At 31.9% G+C, this 25,891-nt stretch overlaps 1 protein-coding gene across 1 annotated transcript; it reads right to left on the bottom strand.

The window, feature by feature from the left end:
• Positions 1–1,391: 1,391 nt before the first annotated feature.
• LOC143075314 (uncharacterized) lies at positions 1,392–25,864 on the bottom strand. The gene is made up of 15 exons (XM_076250688.1): positions 25,661–25,864; positions 22,525–22,893; positions 21,027–21,155; positions 17,223–17,377; positions 11,723–11,941; positions 11,286–11,361; positions 10,833–10,976; positions 9,699–9,904; positions 8,760–9,047; positions 7,722–8,346; positions 7,217–7,404; positions 6,075–6,546; positions 5,312–5,630; positions 4,553–4,838; positions 1,392–2,063 (listed from the first exon to the last, which is right to left on the bottom strand). The coding sequence occupies exons 1-15, from the start codon at positions 25,677–25,679 to the stop codon at positions 1,890–1,892; spliced, it is 3,669 nt and encodes a 1,222-aa protein (XP_076106803.1). The 5' UTR covers positions 25,680–25,864; the 3' UTR covers positions 1,392–1,889.
• Between the last annotated feature and the right edge of the window lie 27 nt (positions 25,865–25,891).

The following is a 25,891-nucleotide window of genomic DNA, read 5'->3' as shown; positions in this document are numbered from 1 at the left end:
GTCAGATATTAATGGTCCTAAAAAAATTCCACATAGTGCCAATAAAAAAAAACTGTTATCCCCCAACTTTCTTTTCAAAATATTACTTCATATAGTTTAAAAAGCTTCTTTTTTTTTTTAAATCTTATGAAGTCTTATTATTTTTTCATAGTTCTTCAAAGAACAAGAATGTGTCCACAGTACACGGATGCCCCACTCACACTATCATTTTCTATGTTTAAAGGACTGTGAAATTGGAATAAATTCTCTAATTTGGCATTAAAATTAGAATGATCTTATCAAAGGGAACATGTATACTAAGTTTCAAGTTGATTGGACTTCTACTTTATCAAAAACTACCTTGACCAAAAACTTTAACCTGAAATTTGCACTATCATTTTCTATGTTCAGTGAACCGTAAAATTGGGGTCAAAACTCTAATTTGGCATTTAAATTAGAAAGATCATATCATAGGGCACATGTATACTAAGTTTCAAGTTGATTGGACTTCAACTTCATCAAAAACTACCTTGACCAAAAACTTTAACCTGAAGCCAAAAACTTTAACCTGAAATTTGCACTATCATTTTCTATGTTCAGTGAACCGTAAAATTGGGGTCAAAACTCTAATTTGGCATTTAAATTAGAAAGATCATATCATAGGGCACATGTATACTAAGTTTCAAGTTGATTGGACTTCAACTTCATCAAAAACTACCTTGACCAAAAACTTTAACCTGAAATTTGCACTATCATTTTCTATGTTCAGTGAACCGTAAAATTGGGGTCAAAACTCTAATTTGGCATTTAAATTAGAAAGATCATATCATAGGGCACATGTATACTAAGTTTCAAGTTGATTGGACTTCAACTTCATCAAAAACTACCTTGACCAAAAACTTTAACCTGAAGCCAAAAACTTTAACCTGAAATTTGCACTATCATTTTCTATGTTCAGTGAACCGTAAAATTGGGGTCAAAACTCTAATTTGGCATTTAAATTAGAAAGATCATATCATAGGGCACATGTGTACTAAGTTTCAATTTGATTGGACTTCAACTTCATCAAAAACTACCTTGACCAAAAACTTTAACCTGAAGCCAAAAACTTTAACCTGAAATTTGCACTATCATTTTCTATCAGTGAACCGTAAAATTGGGGTCAAAACTCTAATTTGGCATTTAAATTAGAAAGATCATATCATAAGGAACATGTGTACTAAGTTTCAAGTTGATTGGACTTCAACTTCATCAAAAACTACCTTGACCAAAAACTTTAACCTGACATGGGACAGACGGACGAACGGACGAACGAACAGACGAACGAACAGACGAACGAACAGACGGACGAACGGACGCACAGACCAGAAAACATAATGCCCCTACTACTATCGTAGACGGGGCATAAAAATAGTGCCAACATTAAATCTATGAATTGATTATACCTCAAAAATAAGGACACAGACCTTTCATTTTTCTGCTTTATAATTTCCCAGAACTATAAATTTTAAAAACAGTCGTTACAAAGCTTGTTATTTTGAAACAGAGAGGTAAACATCCCTAACTTTAAAAAAAGCCTTTTACTTTCTATTTTCACGATGCAACTACATGTACCATCTAATTCCATTAAACTAAAGGGAAACAATCCAGTAATATCTGAATTACAGAAACCTTTATTGGTTTCACATTTTCTCAATTCCTTTTCTGAGTTCTCGTGTATCCATGGGTTAGTTACAACTGAGATTTAAAACAACATGTCAAATTTTGTCAAGATGAATGCTAGCTAAATAAACAAGTTTTTTTAAGAATTTCAATAGGAAATTTCAATATCCTGCAATACACAAATAAATAAATAACATATACAGACTAGTCATTATAATATGGACGGAATATAAAAACTAATTATATAACTATGATGAAGTACTGCTAGAACGTCCCCCTGTAGGTGGGCGTGACCTCCGATGAGGTGAAGGACTTTTCCTTCGGTATGATGCACTGGTACGACCTGACTGTCCACTGGATCTACCAGACTGCGGTAGTGGAGGTTTAGCACTTGTAGGGGTCATTCTTGCTGTTCTGTTGTCCTACAATTCATAAAGTGTTATTTTAAATTAGCAGTTGTCAAAAGTGTAGTTTGTCGTGACCAAATCACACATCAAATAATTATGTAGAACAATATACTGGTATATAAACTAAATAACATTTTAATCCTTAGGACAGATACCAAAATTAAAACTGTACAAAGCCACTAATTATTGCAAAATGATTCTGTAATCATATCTAGATGCTTTGCTGATATAAATTGCTATATCTTCTGTAGTAAATTCTGAATTCAAGCAACACAATTTCATTGGTTTCTATCGACTATGTATTTTTTTTTACATATAAACCAGGTCATTGACTTGACAATTTTCTATTTTTGTGATGAAATTGTTTTCATGAACAATTCTCCAAAAGGACAACCCTCAGTGTAAAATATCAACAAATATAATGCCTACCCATGATAAAATGAGGAAAAAGCATAGCATAAGTATTATTTCTTAATTTGAGAATAATTTTGATACAGTTATTAAGACTTCATTTCACATATTTTCTATGTAAGCTCATGCAGAAACACCAAACACTGAAAACTTTGAATAGTCTATAGAGTCTAGCAATAGAAGTTAATCAAGAGTTTAATCCATCAATAAATCTAGGACATTGTTAATACTATGTTGTGTAGTATAACACTGATGCTCTGTTAATACATTCAAAAGTATGGCATGCTGGTCCATCCATTTTCCAATAAATACACTTAATTCAATACCAGCTAAGAGCTATATGTTAAAAATCTATAAAGACAAATTAGATTAGATTAGATTTGAAATGATTGGTAGTTGTATATATAATTTTCTAAACCAAGTTTTACAAGTATATTTAGAGCAAAGGAGTTAAATTTGGTCTGAAAAATTAACTGGATATTTTTGATGGAGGTGTAAATGCAAAAGAACTGAATTTTGAAGGTTTTTTAATGTGAAAGCATATTCACTTGAAGTTTTGGGTTAGTTACAGAGTAAAACTAAAGTTTTAACTGTTTTATTTGAATTTTAATAAATCCTACTGGGTAATCCTCAACATTTGACCCAGACATCCTCTTAGGTCATTGGGTCTCATTACAGATAGCTGTCTCATTGGCAATCATACCACATATTTTATATAAACTTTGTTGAACAGATGAACACCATTCTATTGAGCAGGGGTATGACTTGTAATGCCAATGTAATTAAGGAAATATTTGAGTTCAACATTTCCAAGTATACTTGATAAATATAGAAGATAACAGAATATACACAGAACATGGACAGCATGGAAGCAGAAGAACAACTTTTAAATAGTTCATGAAATTAAAAAAAAAAAAGAAGATAATACATGTATCCACGAAAGGTCACCTTTGTCTAAGAAAGAGATGAGCATAATACCTTATAAAAAATTGACCAATTGTCAATGTTTCATAAATCCATGAAGTTCAAGTTTGGTCTGTTTTTAAAAATATTTAGTTGTGACATTGCTAAATTCCTTTTTACAAGTCAGTATAAAATCTGTTATCCATTTTTAAATGATACAAACTAATTATCTGGTAACAATGGTATTTCATTATATTTTTTTAAATAAATATGTACTATCATATTCCATTAATGTTCTAATGGATAAATTACGATTGAATATGGCATGCAAACCAAACTTTACAAACACTTGTACAATTGTATTTTCTATGCTAATTAGTGTGATTTAACCAATAACCTTTACAGAAGAAATAAAAGTATAGCTCTTTAAAAATGAAGATACAACATTATAAAACCAAATACATATATTTCATGCTGTCTGTCGTAATCCCTAACCATGCATTGTTTTCATTACTTACGAAGAAATATCAGAACCCTGTTTAAAATCATATACTGAGTCAACTATGCTGACTTCATTTTTATTATAACATATACATGTATTTGAATTTAAAAGTATTTCTTGTTTGATATCTTTCATTGTTTCATTTAAAACACTGGCAAATATTTTTGCAGTATGACTTATTTTCTTGTAATTAAGTTTTTACTTATTGTCAATTTAATGTGTTTTTTTTTTAATAGATTTTAAATATCTTGTATTTTTTTTTTAAATGTCTGGATGCAAAAATTTAAATGTTAGCAGGAAGATATGTCAACCTTCCTGGACACATTTTTTTAACTCCTTAATGTCATTTGCTTAGCAGAGAAGCAGCAATACCATTTAAGTTTTTGGTTAGACCCAGCTGGGGATATAACCCACAACCTCCTGCACTCAAAATGAGCACTCCACTAGACCAAAGTGGCGGTTCCCTAGGATAGAGGAAAACAATTAACTATTTCTCAGGATGATTAATATAATTTCTAACCCTTTGATTCACCTACCTATGGAATAGAATGTGAGAGTGGTCTCCTCGATGAAGATTTGGATGGAGTTCTGAAGAATCAATGATTCACCTACCTGTGGAATAGAATGTGAGAGTGGTCTCCCCAATGGAGATTTGGATGGAGTTCTGAAGAATCAATGATTCACCTACCTGTGGAATAGAATGTGAGAGTGGTCTCCCCGATGGAGATTTGGATGGAGTTCCAAATCCTTTAGGTGGAGGTATCAATGGCCCAGCTTGATCATCTTCCTCATTTATTGTATCATAAGACTGGCCAATCAATTCCATTTCTAAATCTTCACTCTCTAATGACTGTGTCCGGTGAACTGGCTTTCCAGATTTTGGAGGACCTTCTTTTATTGGAACAGCATGACCATTTATTTTTGGTGGTTCAAAATCATCTTTTATTTCTTCATCCATGCTCTCATAAACCAATCTACAAATTAATTATTAATGAATTTTGGATAAAACTAGAATTAGAGATCTAGTTTGTCTTGCTGCACACTCCAGTATAATAGTTAAAATAGAAAATGTACACTCTGACAAAATAGATCTCAAACTGTATATTAAAGTACACGTATCTAGATTTTGTGAAAATAAAATTTACTCTCCTGAAACTAAAATGAAGTCTAAATTTATAGCAAAATAAGGGGCATAACTTTTGATCAGTCGTGTAAATTCATCAATTTCACCCCTAACCTGTAGAATATGCTCATTGAAATATGCTAAATCAAAATCCTTGGTCAAGTTATACTTAAGTTATCATTGGTAAACCAAAGATACAAAATGTTTTTTTATTGACTAAAGGGTTAAATACTTGATAGTATTTAGTTATTAGTTGTATCATATATTAAGGTCAAATTTGCCTTTTCATAATATTTTTTTATATCCAGCTTGTTCTACTCTAACCTTTGCTCATTATGTCTCTGAGGTGGTTGTTTGGAAAACTTTGGAGCAGGAACACCAGACTGTGCCCTTGGAGGTCGAGATGTTGCTGAGGGTGGTGGATGGAGTGGGGCAGCATATCCCCTGGGAGGTTCAATATCCATTGGTGGAGATTTCAAATCTAAATCTCGTTCCCTCTCCCTTTCTTGATCTCTTTCTTTCTTTTTTCTTCTCTTCTTTCTCTTTTCTTCCTTTCTATCAAAAATACTCAGCATTGGAGGTTTTGGTGCATTTTCTAATGGCATTAACATGGGTGGTGGTATACGTCTTCCTTCAACAACACCTAAAACACAAATAATTGGTTGTTAATTATATTTGTTTACAACTTGTCTAAAGAGAAGAGATTGGCATAAAGTATGAACACTTTTTTTCATTGTTGAAGACCAAAGTTTGTACTCCTCTAGCAATGTCTAGTATTTTGTAGTGTTGGGTTGCTTTTTTATTGAGAGTTACCATCATTTCTTTTTATTCAACTAAATATTTAAACTTTTGCATTGCATGATTATTTTTGTATTTTATCCATTTGTTAAATGATGCTTTCTAATAACAAACTTGTAAATAAGTGAGTTGTTATTTAATTTAGATTACTACTGAATCAATTTAGGACTGTTCCAACAAGTACATATGATATGAAAGTGTCAGAATGCATATTTTATCTAACATCGCTATGCATACTATTCTAATTGAGTAGAGTCCTTATAACTAACAATATATGAACACAACAAACCTGGAGGTTTAGAGCCAGAATCTGGTCTGGTTGAATCTATTGGAGGTGGAGGGGATGGTTTCTGTATTGGTAAGTCATTGCTCTGACTTGACAGTGGTGGACTGTATATCTGATCTCTTGATCCAGGCTGTGTGGGTGAAGGAGTTCTTCGTGGAGGTGGGCGTGGCTTAGGCATACTTGGTTGCCTAGGTGCTGGCCTTGGTTTTCCTGGTGGAAAGTTGTCAGTATTACTATTTGATGGGGGATTGAAATTAGGGGAAATAACTCTTTGGTTAAATTTTGAAGGAGGCTTTGGTTGCATAGATTTGTTGCCAGGAAATTCCATTGATCTATTTTTAGGAAAGTTATCTGGTCTGCTATTTGAGAATCCATCAGAACGACTTAAAACATCATTTTGACGGAAATTATCCCTTCTATCATCTGGGTACTCATTATAATCTTGTGATGAGCTTTGCTGTCTGTATGGAGGCTCCTATAAATAGATCATAACCAAGCATTTAACTAACAAATATAAAAACAATCCTTCAAAAAAACAAAACTTTTTTTTAGCAGTTTAAAGTGTATCTTGATTGAGTAACATATTTACCTCTTAAAATAAAATGTCATACTATCTACATTTTTGCCTAAAAAAATACTGAAATTAATGAGATCTATACAAGGAATATTATTAAGTATTTTAGTCAAAAGTGTCTTTGCATACATTTCAACCTCCAAAAATTATACTTTCTACTCCAGAAAAGGAATGTATGGACATCATTTATTCTTAGTCATCAACATTTTTTTTTTAAGTTAGTAATTCAGTGGATTGGGATTTACAATTTTTGTAAAAGTTAACATTTGCATTTGTAATACAAATGTTCAAACTGAGTAGGCTTAATAAAAATTCATAAAGACTAAAATAAAACATACTTTCACAGATACTTTATTAAGAGTTAGTCCTTCTCTAGCTAATTTTGAGGTGATTTAATTTTTGCGCAATTCTCAAATTTACTTGATGTAGTTCATTAAGGAAAAATCCAAATTTTGCATATTCATGAGGATTTATATTCCAAATACTTTTCTCCTTTCCAAAATCAAAAAAAAATTGCTCACAAAAATTAGTTGGTTAATATTACACAAAAGAAAACTAAATTACAACATACCAAAGGCTGTGCATAGGATTTCTGTTGATTTTTTCTTGGTGGTGGACGAGGATGGTGTACCGACCCACTTTTATCTGACCTTGTATCTGACCTCCGTGATGTCATGGGAGGACCTCTCTCATCATCCTCGATATCTGATACATCCATTCCACCAACACTGACATTATCAATATCATCGTCTGGATTGGCTAAAAATAGAAAATATTGATGTCCATTATGGAAATTTGAACAACGGACAAGAATGTAGACAACTTTTCCAGAAAATTGTCTTGTCTTGATAACTAAGATAATGATTTCCCCAGTTATAATTAAATGATTTTATGGACTGCTATCATAACAACTTTGTAGTCTTCCACAAATAGATAACCAAAGAGACAATTTAATCATAATAATATACTCAGGGTTCTAGGTAACCAACCTAGATAAGTTCTAAACTCACCTTTGTTTTTTTGGTATTAAGTAAAATTTCTTTATTGAATTATTTCTAAAACCCTGAATTACTTACATCTATTATCATCTTCCATATCGACATCATTAGGTCGGTCTAGCACTTCATATTCAGAATTAAATCTCCTGTCCGCATGTGCATCCCCAGTGGAATTTAATTGTCTATTAATGTTCGAATGAAATCCACTATCAACAGTTGAACTAAAACGACCATCTGCTGAGTCTAACCCCTCTTCAGAATTAAACCTATTGTCTCTAGAAGATTCAAATCTATTGTTTGACTGGTGTAATCGATCATCACTTCGAGGATCAAATCTATTATCATCTTGCCGCCTATGATCATTGGGATGGTCAAATCTATTATCATCTTGCCGCCTATGATCATTGGGATGGTCAAATCTATTATCATCTTGCCGCCTATGATCATTGTGATGGTCAAATCTGTTATCCTCTTGCCGCCTTTGATCATTGGGATGGTCAAATCTATTATCCTCTTGCCGCCTTTGATCATTGGGATGGTCAAATCTGTTATCCTCTGTCCGCCTATGATCATTGGGATAGTCAAATCTATTGTCCTCTGTTCTTTTATGACCATTGGGATGATCAAATCTGTTATCATCTCTCCTTCTATGTTCACTAGGTATTCTGCCATCTGCAGAGGTTTGTCTGGGATTTAAAGAAACCTGCAAAAATAATTATTTGATATATAAATTTTGAGGTAAAATACAACTGTTTACACAGTAATACCTGCTTTGCAGCAAAATTGAAAACAATATATAAACTTAATAAATACAGGAAAAACTGCATGTTCTAGGCAGTAGATAACCCCTTTTTAATACTCCTTAAGCTTTCTTGATTACAAATCATTGTAAAAAACAAAGCAATCATTTGAACTCAGATGAGCATAACTAAAACAACATGTCTCATATATGCCATGCCTGGTAAAGAAATTACAAACGTTTGAATTATGCAAAGAATCAAGCCATTGAAGTATAACTAAGAGACAGAGCTTAAAATTTTACATGAAAATGATGCAGGTATGCAAGAAACCAACAGCTAGTGGTCCATTCCACTACTGTATATTTTTATAACAAACCTCTATTCTTTCATTGGTTCTCCCTGTTTCTCTCCCTGTTTCTCTCCTTGTATACTGTTCTCTATTTGAATAGGAGTTAGGTCTATCACTTGTTAAGGATGATCTCCCTTGTTGGAGATCTCCACCAGCACTAATAATAAGTCTTTCTTGGTCTGCTGGAATGTAAGAGCGCCCTCTGTCAGGAGAAGTCAGACTATGGGATCTTCTGATTGGATGTCTCCCTGTCCTTGGTCGTTTGGGAGGATGAGGTGGAGTAATTGGCATATTATCAAAACTGTCTTGAGTATTCTGAAAAATATAAATTTGAAATTAGGATAAGCTTCATAATGAACTGACTTGTTTTCCAACATGTATTTTCTTAATGATACTCTTTGCATCCACTCTTATTCAAACAAATACCATGTCACAAATACATCACAGATTAAAACTCAAAGTATGTTTTCTCTCAGCATTACAATTCCCAGATATCTATTTGTCTATAAACACATCTTTGCATATATTGGTTATCATATATACAGTTGTCAATATAAAATTACAATGTCTTCAACCTGAAAAGTTATCACTTGTGTTTATTAAACAAAGTAAAACAATAATAAAGACAACACCCATTAATTATCGCATGGTAAGAGTTTATTCTGGTCGGCATTGTAACATTTCTTCTGGCGAACCACATGAAATGCCTAATTTGAACTTCAGGGCTTGATTTCATAAGTAATATTGTCCTGAAGACGATACGCTTGATGATGAAACATGTCAACCAGAATAAACTATTACCATGCAGTAATTGATAGCGAAGGACAACAGTGAATACCTTTCGCTATACACCCACTTTTACCCAACCACACAATTACCATTTCAGGTGTTGGTTCACCTTGTATAAATTCAAGTTTATCAATCAAAGGTATAAGATTATTGCATATTACTAGCACGATAACTTACAATCATGTGATCATAATCGTCACCGTTCATGTACCCGTTTAAACTGCCAAGACTCAGACCAAGGCCATTAGGTAGAGGACTTGTAGGATTACTTTTTAATCTTTGTCTCTGATGTGACATTATAATCAACTGACAATAATGTAACTGTTTATTCTTGGCGTAGTCCCATGGCGAAATGTTGAACTTATCCCTTGCCTCCAGTTCAGCTGAAACAAGAAATAAACAAGTTTATTATATTAATCATGCAGCATTATGAAAGTTCAAATTATAAGTAAATTGTAGCATTGAAATTCTCTTTTTCTCATTGATGCAAACTTATTGTTTACTTCTGACAAAATGCATTATGACTGTAACATAACCTTTGGCTTAGTTTAAAAAAAAATATATGTCAATAAATTGACATTTTATGTTGTCCATTTATTATCTTCAATATTTGTAGGGAAACCTGTTATTGTTTTAATATTTAATTTTTGAACACTTCCACATAATGATGTGACTTGTTGTTTATATCTATAGCTACTAATCCTGCAAATACTCCTTTAAAATGTGTAATGTTTCTCACTATATCACAGAAACACTCTTATTTTCATCTCATTGCTGAAGAACTTTCAGATACTGACCAGAGACAAATTGACTGTGTCTTATGATAGATAGAACAGTGCAGATTTTCAATAATAGTATTCAAGAAATACAATTATAAATATTTTGAAAACAAAATTATTCATATAGCTGATCTTTACCAAAAGATATGTAACATTCATTCAGAATATAATATGATTGATTTTCCACTGTTTTCTTTAATTTTTTAGCTACCAACAAGAATGTGTCCCAAGTACACAGATGCCCCATCCGCATTATCATTTTCTATGTTCAGTGAACCATGCAAATGGCGTAAAAACTTTAATTTGGCATTACAATTAGAAAGATCATATCATAAGAAACATGTAAACTAAGTTTCAAGTTGATTGGACTTTAACTTCATCAATACTACCTCGACCAAAAACTTTAACCTGAAGTGGGATGAACGGACGAACAGACGGACGCACAGACCAGAAAACATAAAACCCATAAATGGGGCATAAAAATGCATTTACTGCATTAATTTGTCTGATGCATAACTTCAGTATTTATTACCTCCCTTGTCCAACAGATAATTAACCACGTCACCATGACCACCAATAGCAGCTAGATGTAAGACAGTTCTATCTTGATTATCTCTGTCGTGTACACGATTATATCCTCCAATCTCAACTATTATCTTGCAAGCTAACAGGGAACCTATTAATGAAAAAACAGTTTATATATAATGACAATAAAAAGCAAAATGCTTTAATGATATCCCTTAACAACTATGTTGATGGCATTAACAAAAACTGTATAACATATATATTCATGAGAAAGCTACATACAAAATGATCTGCGGTCAACTATGTTATGCCCCAATAGAGTTCAGTATTTAATATTTTTTTCTAGTTTTTAAAAAGCAATGAAATGACAGAACTGATAAGTAGGCATGAGTTATGTTTTATCTGAAGATATGACTTTTAAGCAATGTTCTAATCATGTTTTATACACAAATATACCCACCCATTTCAGCTGCTAGCAGTAATACTGTCTTGCCATCTTCATCTTGTATAGTGGCTGTTTCTGCTGTAAGTAGAGTCTGAAATAGAACAGGTTAAATTTAGCAAAATGGTAGTGGAAAAAATCAATGCAATAGTTTTGTATGAAAAAAATGTTTTCTTTTGTAGATACCACAAAATTTTCAAATTTGTTTTACAACTTATTTTAAGTTATACTTTTAAAAAAGCAGAAATTTTAATGGAGTTTCATTTGTTCTTCAGTGCACAGATGAGGTGTTATCAACCGCTACCAAAAATACTGCTCATACAAGTACTAGTGGATGACAAGCAGATGTAAGTTCAAATTGCAATGATAAAGAATATAATCAAACTAAACCATAAAACATATTCCATTAAATTCAGTTTTCCAAAATATTTAAATTATTCAGTGTTGTAACAGACCTGTAAACATTCCAGAGGTTCTGTCCTTCTTATAGACCAATGCATCCAAGTCCTTCCCCCATTATCTCGTTCAATCCCATCATGTTCCTCTGGACGGAAGGATCTTGCTGAGGTCAATAGTTCAAAATGTTTGATATGATCAAGACGACATGCCCACATACATGGTGTCAATCCATCTTTGTCTCGTACATTGACATCCGCCTGGTTGGCTATCAAATACTAAAAACATAAGATATATGTCGTGTAATTAAAGAAAAAACATAAGATATATGTCGTGTAATTAAAGAAAAAAACTTAAGATATATGTCGTGTAATTAAAGAAAAAACATAAGATATAGGTCGTGTAATTAAAGAAAAAAACATAAGATATATGTCGTGTAATTAAAGAAAAAACATAAGATATATGTCGTGTAATTAAAGAAAAAAACATAAGATATATGTCATGTAATTAAAGAAAAAACATAAGATATATGTCGTGTAATTAAAGAAAAAACATAAGATATATGTCGTGTAATTAAAGAAAAAATTAAAACAACAAATGCTTCAAATCTACACAATTCATGATCTAGATTTTCTTCTAATATGAGTCATTTAAACCTTATATAATATTAAAAACTATATTTTCAAAGTACATGTTTATACCCTATTAAATTGAGACTGAAAGCTAAGACACAGAAGTTAACAATTATAGGTCACTGTAAAGTGACTGTATAGCCTTCAACAATGAGCAAAGATCCTACTGATAGTCAGTTATAAACCTGTTTTTATTCTATGTTTTTTTGTTACTTTGAGCATTTGGAAAGATGGTGTTCTTCTGTTTAATCATTCAAATATTTATGCTCACTAAATGATCTATCTTTTGTTTCAGACTGTTTGTTGTCCAAATTAGAGATGTATCATGGTTAATTTAACCATATTTATTTATAGTGGATTGGGAAAAAAGTTTTGCAACTGATATTAAATTATTAATCCCTTTCCACTTTGTCTCATGTTATTTGTGTTGTTGGTTTGCTGTCAAATTGCTATATACACAACATCTCCTTTTATTCATATCATCTTATATAAACTTTTGCAGTACATGTATAACATTCAGTCATTCAAATTTTATGTATACCATCACAAATAAAAGGTTTTACAGAATTTGAATTTAAAAAAAAAAGAAATTTGAAAGTTTTAGAAGTCAATTACAAACTGCAATATGATCAGAATGAATTCAATTGAATATTCATAAAATGTTCACCTTAACATGGTATGATTGATTATCATATATAACGTTATTTACATTCAATGGCTAAAATGATAAAATTGAATTATGAATTTCTGTTAAGCACTGATAAATTTTAAACATACAAAACACTGCCAGTTATATTTCTATTATAACATTATTATATATATTCAGACTTGTGACATGGATAAATAAACTTTTAATTAATCATGGATTTATTAATCTACACTTGTAATATTATTTAATGGGGCTTTAAATACCCATAACTTGTGACCCGCACTGCTGTAATATACCCTTTAGTCCATAACAAATTATGTTTATTAAATTTATAACCTTGTTTTTGTTTAATTTTAACACAAAGCTTGCTTTAAAAGTTACAATAATAAAGATTAAAAATTTATAACCACATTTCGAATTATACAAGAAATGTCTGGTGTTTTATAACACCAAATCCTTTAAACTGTTAACCTCAATGTGTTAATAGTAACAATAAATATGATAGGAGTTTATAACAACCTTGCCTGACTATACAGCCCTCCCACTGTCAGTTACAATAGCCAATCACCTTTTCAATGGGATTTAAATTAATAATCACACCATCAGTTTCTTATTAGGCAACAAACAACATGAACAAGAACAACATTGTCAATGGGGTGCATTGCTTTTCTCCATTATTTTCTACCAATACAATGGCTTACTTTCAAGTCTTTTAAATAACAGTTTAACGACAATTACATTAATTTCAAATCAATAAATATTTCTTAAATCTCAATTATTTATATTTCAAAAAAATTTATTATCAGATTTTAATTCACAGTTTGGTTGTTAGGTGTATAATTTTTATAACAATAACATTTTATGTACACATAATTTTATTATAAGTGAATTAGATTAGATAATTTAATTTAATCATAAAAGAGAAGTATCAGCTAATTTCATTACACTACAAACAGGATAAATATAGAAATTAGAAAGTAATTTGAGAAAAATTCTCATGCAAAAAATTATAAAGATTAACATGATTAAACTGAATTAATTGAGGTGAGCAAAGTTTTTGCCTTGAACCATGTCTGCTAATAGGTGACACTATCAATCCTCTATGACATAAAATGGACCTAGACCATACCATAGAACTTTTAGCATAACAAATTATTTCGCAAGTCTTAAAGGAAGGTGGTAATGGGGGTACCTTCATGACGAATGATGGTAAAAATTCTTGCCAAATGAAGTTATTTTTGGTGCATGACGATAAAATGTGCACTTTCTTTTAGATGATAAATAAATCTAATGATTTTGACGAATCACGTTATTTTTTTCTCCAAAATTAATGGTAACGATAAGTATTTGAGACCTCTGACAAATCAAGATAAGATGATATTGACAAATGACAGTTAAATCTAATTCATTTTCAAGCTAACTGTAGCCAAAAATGACCCTTTGACACCTGAAGGGAAAGGGCATTACTACACTTTTGTAGCACACATGGAACTATATATTAAATTGACAAAATTTTGTTTTTTGTCTAATTATCATTAGATCACCATCTATGTACACTAGTATACTTTATTAAAAAGAAATTCTTATTTATATAAAAAATTATATCCATCGTCTGTTAACAAAGTTAAACAATTACATATCATCATTTAATGAAGATATTTGTCCATTGTCTGATAATATCCGTAATCATACAAATGTCTCTTTGTACGACTTGGTCATTGACATGGTTAAACACTTGACACAAATAGTACCATTTAAATACTATAATTATAAGACCATATCTATCTCAAGGTTTAAATACAGTACACCTGCGCTAATTCAAATATCGTAGCCAGCAAAATACATTTTTGGCTTGATATTCATAATTCATTTGAGATGAACATAATGTTTTATAAACTTTGATAAGATTCCAAGCTATTAACATATACATGAATTTGTTTTGAAAAGTTTACTTTTACCTATTGAGCTAATAAAACTTCTGATTGAAAGTACCAAAACAATATATATCTGGCATTTTTCCAAAGGTAAACTGGTTGAAATTTTACTTTTATCTTTTTAAATGTCATTGAACATTGGACAAAATCAACATTACAATCCTCAAACTTTCAAGTTGTCCCCTTCAGAGTCCTTACACAGAAAATCATACCTTTTGTGTAATACTTTACAAATAAACAACATTCAACATCTTTTTATATGTATTTACATCACATTACGTGTATTTAATGGCTTACGTTACATGCATTTTACAAGAGATCTAAATCTTTAGGCAATTGAATAAATACCGGTTTTCAAGTAGAGTTATCAAAACTTGAGATGATCTGTTTATTTGTTACGAAAAGTATTTCCGTTTATGACATTTTTCCCCATACAATAGCTACTCATGCTACTTAACCATGTTGACAAGTAGTACGCTACTTCTTCACATATATTTTGTACATTTTTTACATCATTTTTACAAAATTTACAAAGGATTTTACTGTAAATTGAATGAAAAAAAATAACATATTCAAGCATTTTGCATGATTGTTCAAATTAATTTTTTTTTTTAAAAAAGACTTGATTTCTGTTCCTTTGAAATATTTTTCAATTTGACATTTTTATTAAAATGTAATCATGAACCGCTTTAATTTTTTTTTTAAACCAAACACAGGTACCAAGACATATTTACTTGTAACATATGAAGCAAAATTTATAAATCAAAGAGCTGATTGCTCTGAGGTGGAAGAAGATGCATAAAAGGTAACTTGAATTATAGGAAAAGCAGACCCATCAACCCTGCCTGCTTTGTCCCATTATTGCTTTTGAAGAAAAAATTACATCAAAAGCAAAACAGGGCAAACCGACCCGATACCAAATTCACACATGCATACTACAAAAATCTACATTAAAAAATATCCGGTTTATACAAGAAAACAAATCAATTTATAAAATAAAAATAAAAATTGGTGTGAAGGAATGGCGCAGAAGTTGTAATGAAATTGTAATTCAACGAAAGATATACGGCATACAACCTGGTAACGGTTCAACGATTATACAGCCAGCAGTGAAGGCTTTCAGAAGACTTGAAGTCTTCTTCCACCAAAAATCATTTTGGATTAGACCATTGAACACAATTGACTGATTAGATCGACTTACGTTTGCTATGAATCCTATGATTGTCCAATGACAAATAATTGATGAACTTCTGATATGACAAGAACAAATTCAACAATACATCAATAAGGTTCTACAAAGTGTGTGAACCAGGATATGGGACTCTAGACTTGGTTTGTCACAGGGCAATGAGAGTATGCTTGGTAGAGGCAGAAATCTTGCCATGCGAACATGTAAAGACTTAGGTAAGAGTTTTAGCTGCGTATTGTATCAAAATCATCCAAATCATTGCATTGAATTGATGTAACCTCAGCATACATCTTACTGTTGGATGGATGAAATTCAGATGATCACATTCCTATACCCAATTCTGACAGCAAATGTTTCATTTTGGAACATTTGTTTGTTAGTACATGTATAGGTACTCAAAAACATCAAATATACTATGCTTTGTTAGAATACATTTAGCTGGACTTCCTTTACATATGCTCTTGATGCTGAATGGTTTAGATGGCGTTGTGACACCTATTAAGAGCTCGAGTCAATGCCTTCCAAATAAAAAAGAAATAAAGTAAAATTGAGAATGGAAATGGTGAATATGTCAAAGAGACAACCCCCTTAAACACCCAGTTTAAAACATATTGCTATATATTTAAACAAACATCAACAAGGCGTAATCCAGTCTTTAACTCTATGAAGTTTCTTGGCTTATTCTCATCTTAGGACCTTTGATGAGATTGAGGCAGAAAATTCCTATTTTCATTTTCAAAAAATTGTACATGCAGTATTTATCATCATTCATTATTACAGATTTACTTTAAACCCCCTATTCTGTTAATGACAAATGTTACAGCAGTTTTTCACAAACCACAAACATCGATAGGAGGCGGATCCCATAAAAGAAGATGGTTGTTGCTTACTTCCATATCAAACCAGGAAATAAAATAAAAACAACAAAATTGAGAATGGAAATGGGGACTGTGTCAAAGAGACAACAACTCGACCATAGAACAGACAACAGCAGAAGGTCACCAATAGGTCTTCAATGCAGCGAGAAACTCCCACACACGGAGTTGTCCTTCAGTTGGCCTATAAACAAATATATATACTAGTTCAGTGATAATGTATTCCTTTACATTGTATTATCCTTGTCCGAGACTAAACAAATCTAGTATCATAATTTACCTTAAGACATTCTGTTGTCTTTGTAGTTACAGCCCAATGTATGGGTGCTCTCCCTTGGGTATCTTGTATAGTAAAATCTCCCCCACACTGTAGCAACAAACTTAGTCCTACATGATTTCCATCATGGCAAGCTTGGTGTAAGGCAGTTGACCCATCTGAAATTACATATAAGTTTATGATTACATTTCACTTAATCAATATGACCCAATACATGCATTATGTGTTTGTTTATGCCTTTGTGTAAAATTAACCATTTACAAACTTCAGTCATACAACATGGACACAAAAATATTCAATTTGAAAAAAATTAAAGGCATATGGTACCTGGTAAAACATAACCAGAAAGCTGTAACAACATTTAAATAGAACTTGTGAATATGTTTATCGTACAGATTTTTCTTCAAATTTGATATGCAAAGCCTACTTCATATCATAGAGTGTTTGGGTTCTCCAATAATTCTGATGAACCATAAGGTACCGATTATCAGGTTGTCTGCATATTCATGAATGATATTGATATACATCTAGTGAGCATAGTGAACTAGTTCAAAAAGGCTTCAAATTGTGTCAAGCAGCTTATATTTTTACAATTTGAATACATTGGACAGCCAGAAAATCAATTTATCAGGTTGCATTTGTGTCTTTTTGCATACTAGAAACAAGTACTTGTGTTTTCTTTGCTTCACAAGCAAACCAGAGGATTCCTCAGAACAAACTTATCAACATCGGTCCATACATTATGACCTCGCTGTTATGACCAGGTCAAATTATATGGACGGGTCAACGAATTTGACGCAGTGTTCTCCCCAGGCCGTTTTAGCGCCGCGATTTTCAGCGCTATTTCAATTTCCCGCTGTCCTATTGCACTGACCGCGTCGCTATCCCGTTCAACCGCGTCGCTATATTTTTTTTCGTATTTTTTAAAATTTCCCGCTTATTTTTCTTTTCGGATCACGTGATTGACTGGTTAACGATTTTTGAAAGAATTATTTCCGTTGTATTAAAGTAACTCCGCGGGACCAGTCTAATAAATTTTACAAAATGGCGTCGTTGAGAGATCAAAATAAACAATGATTTCAACATTGACATCTATTTAATGAATATATAGAGGCATATATGAATGAAATGAGAAGAAATAAATTGACCGCATTTCCCAACGACATTCACAAACTTGTTTAACGAACTTTGAACAAACACTGATTTTAAGAACGATCAAATTGGCTTCAATGAGCTAGTCTTTGAATTGAAGTATTAATTATCACCCAATCGAACTAATACCTGTTTAATCAGCAATTCTACAGTAATGAATTTTACCCTTTGTAAACAATTAAGAGGATATGATTAGAAAAACAAACCCCAAGCTGATACTAGACTTGAGAAATTCACTTTCTCGATGTCCAGCTTGGGTGAAGCCAAGTTAAACGTCGTAAGGTTAACAGAACACTGCTACATTTTTTCGCTTTATAAAGATGCCGAAACGTATGAAATGAATGGACAGTGCTAACAGAGACATATAATACATGTCTCGGGTGCTGAAAAGTTCATTTCTAAATTATATAAGGGAAGTTTTACCCCCTTCTCTGACAACGTTGTCTCGACCAATTTTTGAACCATCTACGATTATATCATTACTTTTTTTGCGTTTACAACCGAACTGTCGAACCTGTATTGCTTGAAAGAAGCATCCCTGTTATCAAGGGATTCATTTATAAGCCCGTATTTTACGATTACTTGACCATACATGGCTCTTTTTCAAATGGATAAGGGAATAAAACAAAACGAAAATTTTGTGTAAATATATATAAAATATCGATATTTGTCAACCAATCATCAATATATCTTAATTAAATATTGCTTTAAATTTAATGTAAACAGAGGATGGCTTGGATAAGGAATAGTATTTAATGCTAAAAAAAGACACAAGTGTAAACAGGAAGTTATGTCAGCCAGTAAGGGAGATAATTTGGGAGGGAAAGACCTAAAAGAAGTATTGTCAAATCTTGACAAACTTATCTGGTGGCATGTATTCAAATGTTTATAAAATTATCAAACAAAACCTTTAAAGGTGGTAGTTGTTTCAATTGGCATACATAATGTATTTGATTGGTAATTCACCTTTGAAATAAAAAAATCTCTTTAAAATATTTTTAAAGGATTTCTTTCATATTCATAATTGGAATATTTTAGCCTTTTTTTTTAAGCAAGTCTTTGATAAGATTTGAATATTATTAAAAGGGCAATTTCATTTCTTCCTTTGAAATACTATACTCATTTTTATTGAAATGTTGTACTTTGCTAGAAATGTTAATAAAAGTAAATGTAAAAAATACCAATCTTTTCATTGAAAACTTTCTCACAGAAGCTGACAATGACTTTATTGTTGGTCCTACATGTTCTGCAACATCACCTGTTAGTGATAAGAAATCTTCACATCTAGGCAGTCTGGTATAGACCCACCATGGAAAAGACTTCACCTTGGGTTTTATAGACAGATAATATGAGGATTATATGTATTTACAATGGAGACAAAAAGACTTTTCTTCTATCATGTCTATATCCAGACAATAACATTAGCAAACAAAGGGGTAACTTCCATGAGCATGATGAGGACATCATTACAAGAGAAAACATCAATAGCATTATATAAGAAAAACACATAACAAATCAATTACAAACCAACCGCGCGCCGCGACAAAGTTTCTGAGAATTGTCGAAAATCACGCGCTTACCACAGCGCTATCCAAAAATCCTGGGGAGAACACTGTGACGTCACAAAGCTGTGATATGCATTTTATTTAGAGCTGAACAGAGTTTTAAAGGCAGAGGGAAGACAGATAAGAAATTTAATAAAGAGCTTAGAAGAGTGATAAAGACAGTGGGGTGACCCATAATGCATTATCACAATAACGGTTTGCAAGATGTGTTCAGAAAACGCACAGGTTCAATTTCATGAAATGGTGTATGATTATCAATCAATGCTTATATATAACCTGTAATGTCATAGAAAGAAACAAACTACTACTAGACCCTTGTATTTTTAATTGATGAAAGCATTCGGCTAATATTTAGTGACATGTCCGCAAGTGTAATCATGGTTGTTTTCAAATGCATTGATCAGAAGTTTATTATCCTTTGGCTTAAACTATCACTCCTATCACTGCAGGGTTGGCAAAAACCCGGGTTATATGAGTATTGCCCAGCCCAGTGGGAAGCTATGGATGATTTTTGCTTGAAGGTCTATCTGAAATCACAGCATTTCATACATGCAACATGTGCAGTACAAAAAAGAATTTTCTGAATAAATCAAAATTATAGACCAAACATGCCAAAGATGCATCAAAAATTTCAAGAATGTAAAATTTTGTACATAATAAACTGAACACCAATGAACACTGTGACATATCATTTTCACATCAAAAGTTTAAAAGTAATCAAAATTAATGTCCTTTCATTGCTCTATAAGGTCATGCATATGGATACATAAATCATATTGCAATAAAATATCTTTTTCTTACTGTTTGACCCACTAGAGACTCGCCTTCAAAAACCCTTAATGAAAACCGTATGTATGCTATTCAAAATTTTATGAGAGTTTCAGATGTGGGATTAATCATGTTAATATACCGGAATTACCGACACAGCAATTAAGTACAGCCTAACATGCCTTTACAATTTTAATACTCTGTTTTGTAAATACATGTATGTAGCTACATATGAGTGCATTTTGATCATTATAATGTACGTATTTATAAATTATTTCATAAAATATCATGAATACAGTTGTAATTGTTTTGTTTTACTTACCATGTGCCGAAGTGTTTACTTCACAGCTATTTTCCAATAAGTGATGTAAAATTTCCATGTGTTTAAAATGTATAGCATAATATAAAGGTGTACGTCCAGTGCCATCTCTTTCCTCAACATGTGATGGATCTGAAATTAGATATTTAAAACATTATAAAATTATAAGCTCACCATGTTATCAGAAGAAAATAGGTATCTGTTTGCATTACCATGATAACTGGTACAGGTAAAATAGATGGAAACAAGAGTTATCTCCCATAGCTATATAGTGTTTCTAATTGTTTGTCTTCAATAGTTGCATTTACTTTTCATAAAAATGTACTTTTACTCTTCTATGCTACTGATAAGTACAGCCTGAATTCATTTTTGTTTTAATATAAAGCATTTGTGAGATGTTTATTGATTGTATAGAATATACCACCTATAGCTACTAATAAGATGTACCAGTCAACATAATTAAGATAATGAAACCCCTGCTACACATTAGGCCAACTAAAATTAATAAGAAGATTTTCATCCAAATTTTTGAAAAAAATGGGGTGGGTGGGAGGATTTTATTTCACATGAAACCCTTGTTACGATTCTCCATACTGCGGGGTATATGCTAGTGGAAAACAAGCTTGTATAATGTATATACATGCTGTATAAGGAATCCTACACTATTTTTTAAACTCTTGAATAAAAATCCCTGATTGGCAATAAAATGTATTGGTACAATTGTATGCAACACAAGTATTTTGAGTACAGAATAAAATGTAAACTCAGTGTTGAAAGTAATTATGATGGAATACATGAACTTAACCAAAAAGTAGTTGTTGTTTAACATGTTTAATGACTAAATTGAGGGTATTGGGACAGTTACAGAGGGTGTTTGCTGTTTGTCAACAAAAACAACAGTTATGGGGAAATATAAGGGCTTGTTATAATTAAAATGCGTGTTTGTCGACTTTTTTTCTCAATATACGGTCATAAAATCAAACAAGTTCGTGCTGGTGTCAATTTCTTTAATCCAGTCATGTTTTTTGTACCAATTTGTTCTACGATTCTTGCGCATTGGATATCATTCACAGTCCAAATTTCCTGACACAAATTCATTGTATAAATAAAGAAAAAAAACACGGTTTTCGATTCACTTGTGACTACCGCAATTTGCGTTCAAGGACAAGGCGTTGTACTCGTACTCGAATATGTCATGCCCTTTTCGTTTTTATTAAATTAATCTCTATTCTCGGTAGATGATGTTGTCATCATAGAGCAGCAGAATATGTCTACTTAATCATTTTCGTTAGATTACTCGCAAAAGAAAAACGAAATTTGAAACAGGAAGTTTTGAATGAAACGAAAGTATCGATGGTTCCCAGTAACGGACATGAACAAAATCTGGAAATCGTATTTTTGTTAAATAAAAAAAATCGGGGCGGGACGATTTTAGAGGGGCGGGCGGGGATGAAAATCGAGCAATTAATTTTAATTGGCCTTATAGAAACTTAATATTTACCATCAGCTATTAACTCTTTTACAGTGTGATAATCTCCTTGTTTTGTAGCATCAATCAGGGGAGGTAACACAGTTATGTTCATACTTTCGTCTGTCCGGACACCAGTTATATTTTTTATACTGTCTAAGTTTAGCCATTTCCATTGAAATTTGTCTGGTGCATCCACAAAAGGTGTCATAGGACTTAATCCTCTTGCAGTTAAAGATAAAGTTGTTACATTTTTGTCTTGTGATCGATTTTGCAGCTGGCGATAGTATTTCTGTAACTGTAACAGTGCTAAATTTAGAACATCCCTGAGTTCTGCACATTCTGATTCCTCATTCAGCTTCAGGAGAAATTCATGTAAGAAGGCAGCAGCCTTTTGAAAATCTATAAATAAAAGAATAATTTTTGTAACTATTACATGTAACTGTTCCACAACATAATAAATTCTGGTTAAAAGCGTTTCAATTAAAAAAAAAACAACAATGGCCATGATGAAGCACCATGCATTTTTTCTCATTTTGAGGCAACATGCTCAGACAGCTCTTACGTTTGTAACTGTCATTGAGGCTAATTAGCAAAGCATCATAATCATTATAACTTTTTGGTTACAGTTGCTTACATTTGTAAGATGGATTTCTTTAACTTGACAATCATGTCAAATGGCTCATATTATTTCCATTGATATAGTTGTTTACTCCAGACTATTGGCTGGTGGAGCCAAAAGGGACAGTTCAGTTTTTTATGTATTAAATTTTTCATCTGAGCTTTACATTCATGATGTTAAATATGCATTCAATTTGACACCAAAATATCATGAATATCCTATCTAATTACCATGAGTTTTTTTAAGTTGGGTGCCAATTACAAATGTAACCATTTACAGCTGACTATGTATCAAGGGAAGAAATCAAGTCATCAAATACTCAAAAACAAAATAAAAACTTAACATAAACAAAATAATCTTTTACTTAAACACCAACCTGACTCATGTGTACAATATGTACAATGTATATGAATGTAGGACAGAAAGTCACAGGAACATGGCTTGTTGCATTAAATGGCTCCATTGTGTCAAGAATTGTATCCTTACTTAGTATGACTAAAATTTGATGATTTTTTATTTATCAAGGCATAAATGAACTATTTCCTAAACTTAACAAGAGTGCACATGCTAAAATATCTCGCCTTCTTTACTAATCATTGATATTATGTTGATAGTCCTAAATATAAAGCTTTATTACAACTGTCACATAAACTTAACATTAACCAAGTAAACTAAACATTGACCAATGAACAATGAAAATGAGGTCAAGGTCAGATGAACCATGCCAGGCAGACATATACAGCAAACAATTATTCTATACAACAAATATAGTTGATATATTGCCTATAGTTTAAGAAAAACAAACCAAAACACAAAAACTTAACTTTGACCACTGAACCATGAAAATGAGGTCAAGGTCAGATGACACCTGCCAGCTAGACACCTTACAATCATTCCATACACCAAATAAAGTAGACCTATTGCATACAGTATAAGAAAAACAGACCAAAACACAAAAACTAAACTATAACCACTGAACCATGAAAAAATGGGGTCAAAATCAGATGACAACTGCCAGTTGGACATGTACACCTCACAGTCTTTCCATACACCAAATATACCTATTGCTTATAGTATCTGAGATATGGACTTGACCACCAAAACTTAACCTTCACTGATCCATGAAATGAGGTCGAGGTCAAGTGAAAACTGTCGGGCATGAGGACCTAGCAAGGTACGCATATACCAAATAAAGTTATCCTATTACTTATAATAAGAGAGAATTTAACATTACAAAAAATCTTAACTTTTTTTCAAGTAGTCACCTTACACGGTAACGAAAATCTTTGTTTTGCTTAATCATGTTTATCAATATTCAATATACATTTCTCAACATTTGAAATTCCTGCTCCAAAATAATTTTTGCATCAATATTTTCCTATTTGTGAAACAACTTTGATATTCTAATAAGAACAATAAACGTGTAAATGCGCAAAAAGTTGTGAATGTCAACACCAACTTTCAATTTCGATACAGTTGTCGAGACATTTACATATTTTATCTGAAAGAAAGCTAATACAGGGCAAAAGTAATAGTTACCAATCAAAACCTACCTGTGATTACTCATTCTTTTAAATTTTTTGGGTAATAAACGAGTATGAAAATAAAGTTTTTGTGTACGGTGTACAGCAACTTAACTATGCACCGTACAGAAGGATTTTTGTGGTCAGCTAAACACCATACACAATGCTTCTTTTCGGAATAAAATATCGAAAAATAACATATGCATGAAAGATTTCAATGCCAATTATTGAAGCAGCTATACTTATCACACATAAACAGTGGCCTTCTATCAGAAAAGAGTTGCAATGAATATAGAATCATATTGGATGAGACTAGCGCCAACTTCTTTGACAAGTATTTTCACATGTTTTCAGTAATTGTTCTTGTTTTGGGAAAATAGTGAGACATCTTTAATCATCAACTTACGACCAAATCATTTCTTAAAACAACAATTATGTTTAGATTGAAGTACACATTGATATTATGTGAACAAAACAATGATTTTCCTTACCATGTAAGGTCAAAATCACTAATGCTTGCTTGGTTAGTACCTACATGTATATCTGTTGTACGATGATACACGGTGTACATGTTATATATATATGTACATGAATAATACACTTGAATCTCAATCTTATTTTATATTAAAAACAAAAGTTTATATGACAACTTGATCTTCAATGATCTTTACACATCAAATTTGAAAAAAATGAATAAAAAAAATATACAGCAATAAATGAGATATTAGTTATCTGGGAAAAAAATTGATGTAGAACAAGGCTGAACATGCTGTTGTGAGGCACAGAATTGGGTCAAAATTCTAATTTGGTTACCCCAATTACTACAATATATGACTAGCTTTGTTTAACAGTTTAATCATCAGAAAACACTCTTATTAAACATATCTACCACATGCTTTTGCTAAATGGTATGAAATTTAATACTGCATGCAGTCAATTATGTTGTTCACAGTTTATTTATTGTTGTTATTTTGTCAACAACTTAAATGAGCTAGTATACTACTAGGTACGGTGCAAAACTAACCTTTTCGTTTTATAGTCATGATCTAAGTATAGTAAATTGAGCTGTATGAAAGTACAATTTAAACTGCGAAGGACTGGGGGAATTCTGCGTATCCATTTGTATACAAGTTATCATCAAAACATGTTCACCCCATTGTTGGTGCCCTTCGCCGCCATTAGTTTACAAATCCCATCATGCAACGGGTCTGTATCCAGACAGAATTAACTTCTCTGACTTTCATTAAAAGTATTA

This window comes from Mytilus galloprovincialis, chromosome 5 (genome assembly GCF_965363235.1).
Source record: "Mytilus galloprovincialis chromosome 5, xbMytGall1.hap1.1, whole genome shotgun sequence".
NCBI lineage: Eukaryota > Metazoa > Mollusca > Bivalvia > Mytilida > Mytilidae > Mytilus > Mytilus galloprovincialis.
The sequence above is the reverse complement of the archived record's forward strand: the minus strand, read 5'-3'. Positions and strand labels throughout refer to the sequence as shown.

Coding starts and splice junctions, on each gene's coding strand:
- LOC143075314 (XM_076250688.1), bottom strand. Junction 6,547..7,216: donor AATCCTATGCACAGCCTTTG/GTATGTTGTAAT, acceptor ATCTATTTATAG/GAGCCTCCATACAGACAGCA. Junction 4,839..5,311: donor CAGAGACATAATGAGCAAAG/GTTAGAGTAGAA, acceptor ATTAATTTGTAG/ATTGGTTTATGAGAGCATGG.